This window comes from Colias eurytheme, chromosome 6 (assembly GCF_061535395.1).
Source record: "Colias eurytheme isolate Ceu_HAF_F1 chromosome 6, ilColEury1 Martin Lab GWU primary, whole genome shotgun sequence".
NCBI lineage: Eukaryota > Metazoa > Arthropoda > Insecta > Lepidoptera > Pieridae > Colias > Colias eurytheme.
The window spans coordinates 1,173,356-1,187,031 of NC_142985.1; the positions used below are offsets into that span (position 1 = coordinate 1,173,356).

The 13,676-nt window shown below is 31.1% G+C and overlaps 2 protein-coding genes across 3 annotated transcripts in view; both read left to right on the top strand.

The window, feature by feature from the left end:
• Positions 1–13,676, top strand: part of M7BP (Myosin-7a binding protein) — a 108,584-nt gene that overhangs the window by 14,006 nt on the left and 80,902 nt on the right. For both annotated transcript variants that reach the window (XM_090102403.1, XM_090102404.1), the window contains exons 2-4: positions 10,941–11,054; positions 11,988–12,088; positions 12,828–12,962. In XM_090102403.1, the coding sequence (XP_089958529.1) occupies positions 10,941–11,054; positions 11,988–12,088; positions 12,828–12,962 (350 nt within the window). The remainder of the gene's footprint in view (positions 1–10,940; positions 11,055–11,987; positions 12,089–12,827; positions 12,963–13,676) is intronic.
• LOC149907408 (uncharacterized) lies at positions 1,483–2,219 on the top strand. Its single transcript, XM_090102407.1, has one exon. It carries the CDS (start codon positions 1,804–1,806, stop codon positions 2,047–2,049), a length of 246 nt encoding a protein of 81 aa, XP_089958533.1. The 5' UTR covers positions 1,483–1,803; the 3' UTR covers positions 2,050–2,219.

The window sequence follows — 13,676 nt, forward strand, 5'->3', positions numbered from 1 at the left end:
CAATATCTGAAAAACAAAAAGAAGGTAGAAATAGATTTTTAAAGAATTGAAACTGAGGGCATATAAAATCATAAAAAGGATAATACTTTTTCATTTGCAGGATAGGTAATTAACAAAATTAAATTTTCTACAACTTTATTTTATGACCTTCTCATAGAACGAGCGGTTTTGCCAATATTTTGGTTCAAACGGGAGCAAAACTAAAAATTTGAAAATTTCGGGAAAAACTGACTATCTTTGAAAGGCCACAGCTTAGTTGTTATAAGGTTTAGAGAGCTGCGGTTAGGCTTAAATTGTTGCAAATTTAATTATCTTTGTAATTTTGTTAATTACCTATCCTGCAAATGAAAAAGTATTATCCTTTTTATGATTTTATATGCCCTCAGTTTCAATTCTTTAAAAATCTATTTCTACCTTCTTTTTGTTTTTCAGATATTGTGTGTGAAATATTTGTCTCACAGACCTTGTTCTATGCTCTTATGAAAGAAAATTAAATGCACTACAACTTTATTATACGAACTTCTCATAGAACGAGCGGTTTTTGCCAATATTTTGCTTCAAACGGGAGCAAAACTAAAAATTTCAATATTTCGGGAAAAATGAACCATCTTCGAATGGCCACAGTTTAGTCGTTATAAGGTTTAGAGAGCTGCGGTTAGGCTTAAATTGTCGCAAATTTAATAACCTTAATTTATGTACTGAATCATACTTGTCGGAAACGCATAGTTTATGACTTTTAGAGCAAAAAGTGAAAAAAGTCCAAAATTTTCGCAGTTTATCACGTGGTGCGCAGCGAGCACAACTTTTTCGAAGTTGCAAATTGGGATTTACATCACCCTAACTGATCCAAACAACATACCAAAAATTCAAATCTACATCGTGCTTTGCGAATTTAGGGTTTTTTAGTGTCGATTTCTACTGGCCTATAAACAATATCGTTTCAAAACATTTTCTACGCCACCTTTTGTAGAGCATAAATACCTACAGACTGGATTATAAGACAAATTGACAGTTTTTTATCTACTTACAAAATTAATTAATACTTATATTAGTATTCTGAGCGCTTATTATTGAATATTCATAAACCACTTACAAATACATAATATATTGAATATATTATCGTAATGTGATATTGAAAATTATAAATCACTTCTTTTTGTTTATATTCAATTAATGCGTCTATAATCTACAGCTCCTATGTTCATAACATGACTAATTATTAAAAAAAATATACTTATTGATAAAAAATCTTTATTTATTAGATCTTACGTGATTTTCATCTATTAATGTTTAAGTGTTAGTTTAAAAATTAATTAAACTTACCATCAGATCTTTTAAAGTAAAAACCGAAAAGAAAGGTAAAAGCTAAAAGTTCCTTAGCGACAAATTGCATCTGATACAATATCACACTAAAGGTCATCGGCCAGCACGCAGCCTTGACCGGCTTGCATTCACCATTTCCCAACGAGCATCTAAGTAAAGCGTTCATATTTCATAAGACGTTTCAAAAGCAGCGCGGCGGACGCACGCGAGTGCTCCCTGCGATATACAACAACGCAAAACAATCTGAGTTCAAAATTATTCGAAGCAGATTAAATCATAAAGCACAGATAATCTAGAAAAGAAAGAAAACGAAAGCAATTTTTCGATTAACTGTGAATTCGAAAAAGGAATGCAATTCGCGCGCCAAAACTAGAACATTGGAAGACATTATCTGCGAATTCGAAAAATTCGCGCGCAAAATCGGGAACATCGGAAAATCTAATGGCGTTTGATTAAAATAAATATTGGAAATGTTAGAGAATGGAACGTGAAATGTTGTCAAGTGTTTCTTGTATTATGTCGTTTGGTGTGGCAGCATGGCCGCCTCCAGGTCCAATTCCCAGTGGTTCCCAATTCCATCACCAGGGTTCGAACTTCGCGATTTTTGTTATTCTGTTCGCGTTGTGCATGATGGAGGTTGTGGTACTGAAGATCATGACTGAAGAACAGCATAGGGAACAGTCTAGGAGCGTTACTTCTATGTGGTTTGATATGGATGACGAGTGATCTGTGATAAATGTGACATTTGAGAAATAATTAGTGTGGACATATTTAATATAGGCTTTTAAATGCCTTGATTAATGATAGTGTCGACTATGAGAGTCATAATCATAGATGAATGAAAAAACGTTAAATATATCTAAATTTAAAATTTGTTGAGACTGGATGAGTCTAAACTATATTATAGGATATTAATGTATATAAAATAAAAATTACAATAAAAAAATTATTTGATTTTACTCCAAATAAATGTACTTATAATTAATTATTTCAATGACATAAGATATACACAAAAAAATCCTGAATTACTATTCAAACTAAATGTATGGTTTAGTTACTTAGTGGTTTAAATCATAACGATTTTATAAACATTCAAAAAACATACACGAGTAGAATTTCATTAAACATTTATGAACTGTCATTGAAAATAACATGACAAAGGATACATTTTCCTTGTGCATATTATTAAAAAAAACCATGGGGTCGACCTTAGGGGTCGACATATATTGGTTCAATGTTAAACCTTCACAGCTTCCTAGTAGATTAAATTTTCAAAAATTTCGCCCAAAAATATTGAAATCGGAATAAAAATGAGAAGTTATCGAAATACAGATTGACTATCTAGTCAAGTTTGTATCTACAAAAAAAAAGCAATAAGACACAGATAATATATAATACTGTACTAGTAAATAAGACAATAATTTTTAATACACTAAATATCTATTTCATTTTCCGTTAGGTGCTCAGTCATAGAATTGAATTTTCCTTATTTTTCCTGGCATAATGCCTGAGCTTAACCTATTTTTATAGCGTATCTATAGTAGCGATATTTGTAAATTAAAAGAACATTCAATGGTTGAATTCGTTTAACTCTAGATATTAGAATACTTATAATAAAATGCGTAAGAGGATCACTTAAGGATCGTCGTACTCATGCTTAACAAAATAATAGAATTTAAATTAGTTTGAAATGGATTTTCATAAGGTTCCTTGTAATTAAACTAATTTGATTTTAATCAATATCAAGAAGTACCCATGTGTGACATATTGAAGATTCGTTTAAGGAAAATGATCCGATAAATAATTAATTAATTAAAACATTGAATACCTGCATTGCTAAATAACTGACTAACTTGTTGAACAGCATTCACACAATGTTTCAAAATATGTTGAAGACAATTTTATTTAAATTTCTAGTGGTTTACCTTGGAACTACTTTATAGTAGAGTGGCATTGAAAATGTTCTACATTGTCAAATTATAATAGCGTATACCTACATATAATAATCAAGAGGGAAAAACATATTGTATGTCACAGCTGAGATCGCAGCCATCTATTAAACAGCTAGTTGAACGATGTCGTTTACTAAGGAGGCTAGTCTTTTAATTGAATAGCTGTTTAAGGCTAACAGGATGATTTGGTTGGATGCGATATTTTTATCAGATTACATGAACGCCTATGCCTACTCAAAAAAATTTGAAAATTTATAAAAAAAAAGTTGGAAATTAGTTACGTTATGGTCTGTAAGTTTCAATTAATATTATTTAGTACCTACCTAATATTATCAGAATTTGACCGCCTCCTTGGTACAGTGGTTGACACGTGAGCGTAACACTAAGGGGTCCTGGGTTCGATTCCCGGTGGAGACGAAGGAAAAAAATGTCTCGGTCTGGTAGGAAACAGAAGGCTGATTACCTACTTGTCCCTAAAGAAAATCGATCAGTGAAACAGATGTGTAATATATCTGCCGGCTGCCCCTTACCCCACTAGGGGACATGGGACTTCACTCAAAGGCGAGACAATCTGCCCTCATGACACTATAAATGAACATGGATATGGTAAAAAGTACCTATCATATTTATCTCTCTGCTAAATGCAATTAAAAGGTTCAGCTGTGAAAGCGTAACAGACAGTCAATTGTCTTGTAAACTCACTGTAAAAAAAGCTATTGATAGTCAAATCTAAACACTTTTTATTTCCACGGAAATGCATGAAGGACGCTAGAAACAGGATTTACTATAACCTAAGCAAGCGTAACGTCTTCCGAATACACAGATAAAGCTTTTTAAATAAATAAAAAATAGCGTACCTACATTATATCCCGAATATAAAAACCTCCAACTATTGTGCAGCTCTGTGAGGGTGATTGTACTGTATCAAGGCTGTATGCAAAATCGGTTTGTATTAAAAACTTAAAAAGCAAAACAAAGACGAAGTTGGTAAGGTAAAGGAAATGGAATAATAATATTTCATTTAAATTAATCAGATAGGCCGGTGGTAGAAATTCCTTCTCTTTCTATTTACTGCCTGTCTTCTGCACTAAACGCTATTAAAAATACTATGTGATAATAGTATATGATGAACTACTAATATTATAAAGCTGAAGAGTTTGTTTGTTTGAACGCCCTAATCTCAGGAACTACTGGTCCGATTTGAAAAATTATTTCGGTGTTAGATAGCCCATTTGTCGAGGAAGGCTATCTATCATCACGCTAAGACCAACAGGAGTGGAGCAACGCGGGTGAAACCGCGGAGTACACCTAGTAGTGAATACGTCTTACATTTAAAATGATTTAAAACACGACTAGGTAAATCTATTTAAATGATATTAAGTTAGCTTAATTCATCTCCGCTAAGATTAGGAAAACTTAAAAAAAAGAAAAAAATTCCGTAGACAACTCAGGATGCCGGGCCGAGCAGATAATATTTTCATATTCTCATAATCTGATTTATAAATATATAAAATATTAACAAGGACGAGGGATTCTAAATTACAAACAAAAAGAATATAAACTAGATTGCCTCTCCGTCTCGATTGGCTCCACGCATTCATTTTATTTTTTATTTTTTTGAGGATATGCACAATATTTCCATATTTTTTCGCTTAAATGGCCAATTCTTAATACCTTTACTTTATTAAGTTACCTAAGTTAAAATGAACTTGCTTCTTTAGAAACAAAAATACGTTGTGTAAAAGCAAAAACATTTATTAAGTATAAAACGAATATTCGAGTGTCTTTGACAATTTAACCTAACATTTAATGGTACTAACTTTTAATTGCACGAATGTTCTCCGACTCCCGAGGTTTCTAAACTTACTGATTGCCAAACTCGGTTTACTGGTTTGAAATGATGCAGCGTGCGTTTATTTGCAAGAAAATTAGAAGGTCGATTGTCGACATTTTAGATATGTATACTAAACATTTTTATTAATTTGTAACTGTACATGATCTGTGCATGATGAACTTTGAGATCTGTAGAAAATGATGCATATCACAACCAAAATGAACGAAATTTTCATAAACAGTTCCTAAGGTAAGGCAAGAAGAAGTAATAGTGAACAATGTAAGATGATACCATCAAAAGTTTACATCTTAATATATATAAATCTCGTGTCACAATGTTTGTCCTCAATGGACTCCTAAACAACTTAACCGATTATAATAAAATTTGCACACCATGTGCAGTTCGATCCAACTTGAGAGATAGGATAGTTTAAACATGTAGGTACCACGGGCGAAGCCGGGGCGGACCACTAGTAATATTATAAATTTTAAAATATAAATCCTGTATTTTATTATTTATTTTCACGCAAGAACTACTTACTAAACCGATTTGGTTTAATTTTTAGATAATAATATAATAAACCCTAAAAAAATAAATCAAAAGAAGATACAGTTTATAAAATACACTAAAGAAAAATACTTACCTATACTATTTTGAGATCACATTTTTTATTTTTGTTTGTTTTCGTGATCAAAGCTTATTTTTCCAATCCAGAGTTCAGATTAAATTATCCGTCGAATATTTTAAAACAGCTTTTTTGTCATTAAGATGAAACAAATTGAGATTTTATGTGAAATACCTACCTTAATCCGGTTTAATCACAGGGTTTAATATTACCCAAAAAATACACTTCTTTTATCTTAACATGAATATCCATACTAATATTATAAATGCGAAAGTAACTCTGTCTGTCTGTCTGTCTGTTACTCAATCACGCCTTAACTACTGAACGAATTTGCATGAAATTTGGTATAGAGATATTTTGATACCCGAGAAAGGACATAGGATAGGTTTTATCCCGGAAATCCTACGGGAACGGGTTTTTCTTTGAAAACGCGGGCGAAGCCGCGGGCAGAAAGCTAGTACCTAATAAAATTAAGAGGTATTATTATTTCTTATCTGATAATTTTATCGTATACTAGCTGCTCCACGCGGTTTCACCCCCGTAGCTCCACTCCTGTTGGTCGTAGCGTGATATTATATAGCCTATAACCTTCCTCGATAAATGCGCTATCTAACACCGAAAGAATTTTTCAAATCGGACCAGTAGTTCCCGAGATTAGCGCGTTCAAACAAACAAACTCTTCAGCTTTATAATATTAGTATAGATATAGAATTTTAAATAGTTTAAAATACTAAAGCTGTATCTTGACTTGCTCGACGTTAAAAAAATTGTTACCAATTTTAGTTTGTTTTTTCCGAAAGTTATGTAGGTAGTACCAAAAAAAAACATTTTATGTTAAAAAATCAATGGTAATTCGAAAAAGAATCTGGTCTCCTATAAAATCTAGTTTATGTGCTTGCCTAAAATCTAATTATTGTTCTTGCTACGATGCTTAGTTCCTGCGTAGAACCTATTTCCTTAGATTTGCGCTTCGTTCTACAAAATTTTTCGGTCGGTCACTATAATGCGTATGTGACATCTACCCCATACGGCACAAAGGGGCAAGGCATTATATTATTTATGTAAATTCCGTGTACACATTATTAGTACATAATAATATTATGTACTACAGTCTACAAGGCATGTTGTATGTGTATTTGCTTTTCTCAAAATATGTTCTATATTTTGAGAAGAACAAGATACAGGGATGTATCACTTTGAGGGAAAGGTTGTTATTTAATTTTCTTATCTATTCATAGCCCTGAAAATATTATCCTTTGTCTTCGCATTCGTATATGTATCACATTTTATAGTATTTGCTTTACATTTTGACCTCTGGACATTATGTTATTGTAGATAACATGAAAACGTATTTTAAAAGGAAAATAAAATGTAAGATTATAAAGTAAGAAGTTTTTGCGTTTGCATTATATTTTATAATTATTATGTTACACTTTATATTTTGTATTGGTTATAAGAATGTTTTTACAGTTCAATAGCTCTTTTCTTCTATTTATTAATATTTGTGTAATATTTTATTTACTAAGTTTATTTGTTGAGATCGTTCATAGTTTTTAGTAATAATCTTTTTATTTAGTAAAGTATATTTAGAAATTATTGTAACCTAGGAATTCCGATGTTATTCCAAAATTATATACAGGTTTTTATGTTTACTTTATAGTTTATACATTTTAATTAATAGTGATTATACAATAATGATGTATCTAGTTTATACTAATTGAAAATAAATGAAGCTGACATTGGCCTTACGTTATTACGTAACCCATCCTTGACCCCTAAGTTATAAATATGAAAAATATTTACAAATCATTTATTCTACAGGTTATTTGTTAACAATGCTTATTTTTTATAGGCAAAGAGTGTTATGACGTCAAATTTAATTTCACTAGATAAATATTGAACACATCTATAACTACTAGGTAATATATAAAACTGAAGTGTTTGTTTGTTTACTTGCTTGCTAATCATGAGAACTATTGGTCTGATTTGACAAATACCTTCGTTGTTAGAGCCCATTAATTGTCGAGGCAGGCAATAAGCTACTAAGACTAATAGGAGCAGAGCAATGTGTTAAAAACCGCGGTGATAAATATATATACAGTTATATTATACACTACTTTTTTGTATATGTATGTGTAAAAATATTCATTGGAAAAAGTGTTCAAAATTGTGTGTTACAAAAGCGAAGCTTGTAAACACAAGCGAAGACGCGGGCGGACAGAGAGTAGCTGTATATTACGATGGACCAAAACTGCTTTTAAAATAAGTCACAAAACATGAGGATATTGAAATAATTATTATCTTACTAGTATTAATTGCTTGTGTATTTCAGTATTTAATAAATTCTTTACTCAATGAAGGCTAATAAAGGAATTTTCTCGAAAAACAGAGTATGTTCCTGTTTAAATATAATACGAAAACGTAATTGGAGAATTCTTACTCAAAAAGCGTGAGGTTGAAGCAATAATATTTTTTTCGAAATGCAATAAAAAGATTTTATACTACTTCGGTCATTTAAAATTCCTCAGTACATGAAGGTTGATAAAAGAATTTTCTCGAATAAATCCTTAAAATATTCGGAAATGTAGAGATTTTTACATAGGTAAATCATTTAAGGTTAAAATTAATTTTACAAAATATGTATTTAGCTATTAAAAATTCTCTTGTCACAGTGTAAGTATGTAACTTAAATAGTCCGAAATCAGAAATGGCTTGACTGGTTTTTATGAAATTTTTCATCCATTGGACTAGTAAAATTATAGATGCCTGGCAGAGATGGCTTAGAGCCATAAGGCCGCCATTTGTACATTTAAATCAATTATGATATTATAAAATAAGATTAACCTAATCACTACATAGAATAAAACAAAGTCGCTTTCTCTGTCCCTATGTCCCTTTGTATGCAATCTTCAAAACTACGCAACTGATTTTGATGCGGTTTTTTTTAATAGATAGAGTGATTCAAGAGGAAGGTTTTTGTATATAATTTATTAGGTTTTAGACAAAGTGGGCGAAGCCACGGGCGGTAAGCTAGTAAAGAATAAATAAATAAATAGATTTGTTATTTGTATTTCGATCATTTCGATCATCATTGCAAATAAATTATTTCATTTCATCGATGGATCATAAAATCTAAAAATAACATCAAGGTAATTAAATTTTCTAGAAAAAAAAGCATATTCCATAAAGGTTTACGGAAATATGTAGACGGCCTTGCTGGTTGGGACACACTATGTATTAAGTTGTTGGTGCAACCACTGGTTTTGAGAGGACCGTTATAAAAGTTCACAGCAAGTTTACACTTATTACTACATAATATTAAGGTCGATAATAGCGTGTGTAGTTTTGTGTAGTAATATTCGGTACTAATCTACGGGTAAATAGTATTTGTAATGGCTTTTGATTGGATGAAGGAAATATGTATGAAATAAGCAATTTTAACATTAATGGACCGTGGGTTACTATAATATTTTGATGGAATTGATGGCTGGTTTACTAGATAGACTTTAGTCTTTATAAATAAGTATCTCAGATTAGTTTTACCTAAATTAAGTGAATGTACCACGCAAAAATAAAGGTAGTTATGTATTTTAAGTTTTTGACATGGACAAACTTACGTCAATATATTCTAGTTCAAAATATTTATCAGTAAAGTAAAAGCACGTAAAAGGCAAAAAGATATCTAGAAGGTAATAACAATAATTAGTCCTTAACAATAAAAAGTTCTTATAAAAATTCCCACCTTTCCTGTAAATACGGAAGCTTAAATCTTGAATCTAAAAATACTATAATTATAATACAATAATTATTATAAAAATTACAACTGATAAAATTATGTAGGTATACATATTTATCTATAAATAATTAAGTTTCCATTTAATTTAACAAAATCAAAATATTGCATAATTCTTATAGAATTATTTACTGCAAGTGTAGATTCAATATAATTTTTGTACAAATAAAAATAATTTGGAAATTCCAAAAGTGCACGCCTCATAATTTTTTTTTTAATACTTAAATATTTATTAATTATTATTTTTGTTTATTTAATAACAATTAAACCACATCGAATCAGACCCTGAAAAATGAAAGGGTTCTATTCCTGAGCATACTCAAGCGTAAGAGAAAAAAAAAGACTCGATTAGTAAAGTATTTCGGTCGCTATCGTGTTAACAAGAAAAAGGATCCGCACATACAGACACACGGACGTCCAAGACAGAACTTTTTTAAACTGTTTTTTAACTAGTTTAAATAACAAAAATGACATCAAAAATATCATGAACGTTAAAAACAGTGTTTTTTCTTAATATGTGTGTGTATGTATTATCTTACAAGTGCAATGTATGATACATAAAGACATTTTAAGTTTGAAAAATCAGATGTTTTGCGCGAAGTGACAGTAGTACCCACCTCAACGCTTCGCTTATGAGGCGTGCAATAGCGATATACATATATTTTTTAAATACGAGATCGCAACGTACTTACTGTGACGTATTACTACCGGTAAAAATAAGGTATGGCATTACTTGCATACATTTTTTTACTGTAAGAATAATTATTTCGAGAAACTTCGAGGTGTTAATAACTGTTCATAATTTCTGAATAAAAGCTGTATATTTTTATTGATTACAAAATCAATACATAGACCATAGCCTCTTTATTGACTTGAAGCCTAGTCTTTTAATTTAGCAATTATAGACTAGCTAGCTTACTGCCCGTGGCTTCGCCCGCTTTGTCTAAAACCTAATAAATTATATACTAAAACCTTCCTCTTGAATCACTCTATCTATTAAAAAAAACCGCATCAAAATCCGTTGCGTAGTTTTAAAGATTTAAGCATACAAAGGTACATAGGGTCAGAGAAAGTGACTTTGTTTTATACTATGTAATGATTAGTGGCTGTAAATCAGAAAGAGATCCACAGTACCAAAGCTATGTATTATCACAGATAATATTATATGTATACATAGTAGTATATACTAGGTAGTATATATTTTTATAGTCCAATTATAGCTTTCACGACTTTTCCGAAGACCAAGAAACCCACATTGAAAATTTTATTCCATAATGTACAATCTTATTTTTAAATTTTATTACAGCTATGTTACATGTTTTAAACGTTATTTTACTCCATAATAATAAAGAATTACCTATCTCTTTAAATGTTATTTCATTCTAAATTAACAAATAAATATATTATTTCCAGAGAGCAAGACACCCACACAAAGAAGTGTGTTGCCGCAGCTGACAAGCATATTTGCCGTCGATGCGGCGGCGACAATCTGGGCGGCTTGGTCCCCTGCATCTGCGAATATCATCAGTTAGTATTGTATTTATTGATGAAAAAGAATAAACATAAACATGGATTAATGGATATAGATAATATCTCACGGTACATTTACATCAAACGAACATAGAGCTAGAGCTAGAGCAAGAGCATTCTTTCGTGATCTTTTAAACGATAAAAACTAACAAAATTAATTATATTTAATTATTATAACTAAAACTAAAGGCTAAATAAACACTTCAACTTTGACGAGAAAAAAATGATACGTTAAAAAATAATGCGCACTGGCAGAAATAACCGACACAAAAAATATTATTATAATTTTGAATAACCATAACTTAATAACAAAAACACATTACAAATTTTTATTTGTTAAAAGTCCATATAGTATATAATATATTTAAGCTGTAATAAATGGAAACCTGCAGATATAATATGCAGAGAGATAACATCAAAGTTACGAGTTTTTCTCATCGTTTTGTTCTTATGCAGAACCTGCTTAGGCGTCTTGTATTCCTTAGAAAAAGAAACAATTTTTTTAACCAGGTCATCAACTCCATTATTTTTACGAATAAAAATCAGCAAGCTTCATTTAACATTTTATTTTATTGACTTTATACGTTGTGACAATGAACCACGATTAGCGCAGTGCTAAATAACATTATTTTGCAACAAAGATTTTGGATCCAATAATTTTATATTTTGAAATGCTTGCATTTGTATTTAATAGTTCTATTAGGCTCTTTGTCCCCACAGAATAAGAACAACAAACATGAACAGCAAAATATGTTGATTCATGCCAAAGGAAATGCTCTTAACAAATCTTTACCGATAGTTATTGACAAAACAATGTGCATAATGTAACATTCACAAATGCTTCTAGAACAAGTCTAATTTTATAATTTATTCATTATTTCTAATAACCAACAAACCTGTTTTAAAACTGCTAATTTATGCCTCTTCCAGACCTGTCAAGTTCGAATCCGGTGCGTGGTTCCTGCGACAAGTGCAGCGAGCCATCAGCCTCATGCCGTGGTCATTCAGTACTGACAAGCTGGAACAAATAGGTAAACATAATATAATTGAACGTGGAAGATAATATTTATATGGACGGATGATGATGATATGTAATTGTAATTATAATCATTTATTTTGCGCTATCCTTCATACATTTCCTTTCCTACCAGGTTGCCTGGTAGAGATTGCTGTTCAGCAATAAGGCCGCCTTTTGTACAAATGATGCCTTTTTGTGATATTGTTCTTTTTTTCTGCTTTGTCCATTCATGTTTGTACAATTAAGTGTCATAAATAATTAAAAATTAAAGATGATGTTTATTTTTATTTTAAATTTTCTTATTTTTATTTAAAGATGGCATTGAAATCTTTTTCATTAATTTAAACTTACAGTTTTTTTATCATAAGTTTTTTTGTAATTCAGTTAGTAGGTATCCGCTTACAAAAACAATAATCAAGTTTTTATGACTCAAAATACATTTGTACATTACCCGTAATTAAAAATATTTTTTGTGTTTTTTATTACTTAGCGTAACAATATGGAAATGTAAAGACAAGGCGAATACTATAAAAAATATTAATACTAAAATTTTATGAAACTGTTGCATCTTTTGATAATAACTACGCCTTAAAAAGATAAAAGCAAAGCGATTTCATGTAAACGTTTCTCGCCCAAAATCTAAAGGAAAAATCATTTACATACACAATTCCATATCAAATTATCAAATACATTTAGTACTATGTAAGATTCTTTATACAATGTTGTTTTCCTACTTATTCTATTTATTAAAGACGAAGAATGCGAAGGTGGAAGCGAGAATCAAGATCTACACAACGTACGAGAGTTCCTAGAAGCAATATCAGCTAAATTAGCTGGAGGACCTCTTGAGGGTACGAGGGTCGCGCCACTCTATGATCATCCTGCTTGTAAGTACATTTTTTATTTCAACGCCATCTAGCGGAACTTGTTCATACTAATATAACAAATGGAGTGCTTTGAAAGCTAATGCGATATTTTTACACGCCTTCCATATTTATCCAGTTATAAAAGCTCATGAGATCAATTGCTTACATTTAATTAATTTGTTTAAAAATTGATACTACTTAACTTTAACAATGTTAAAATGGTGCTACAATAACGATTTAAATGCCATTAAAATATTAACACAGAGCAGTCCCTAACAACACACTAACTAGACTTAATTTTAAGGCGGCATTATTTCTGCAGGAAAGCCATTATGGCAACTAAAAGCGCCTTAAAGTTTTATAGGGTGTTCAATAATACAATATAATGGTAATAATACATAATCTAAAAGGAAAAAATACTCAGATATTGGCATGTTTGACCGCCATCACGCCGCCGTGCGCGACTCGCTTGCCGCTCTCTCCACCGCGCTGCAGGACGCGCTCAGACGTAAGCTGGCATGCATGAGCATGGATGCAGGCAATTATGCACATGTTTTGATGTAGGAAAGCATGCGCATGGGAGTAGGTAGCACATACATTTAAATGTTGATGTAGGATAGTATGTGCATAGAAACAGGCTTGCATATGTATGAACCACTGATGCATTTACACTCGATTTTTGTTGTAAGCGCGTGCATGCGAATGACTATAAGCACGCATATGCATTGAATTTTT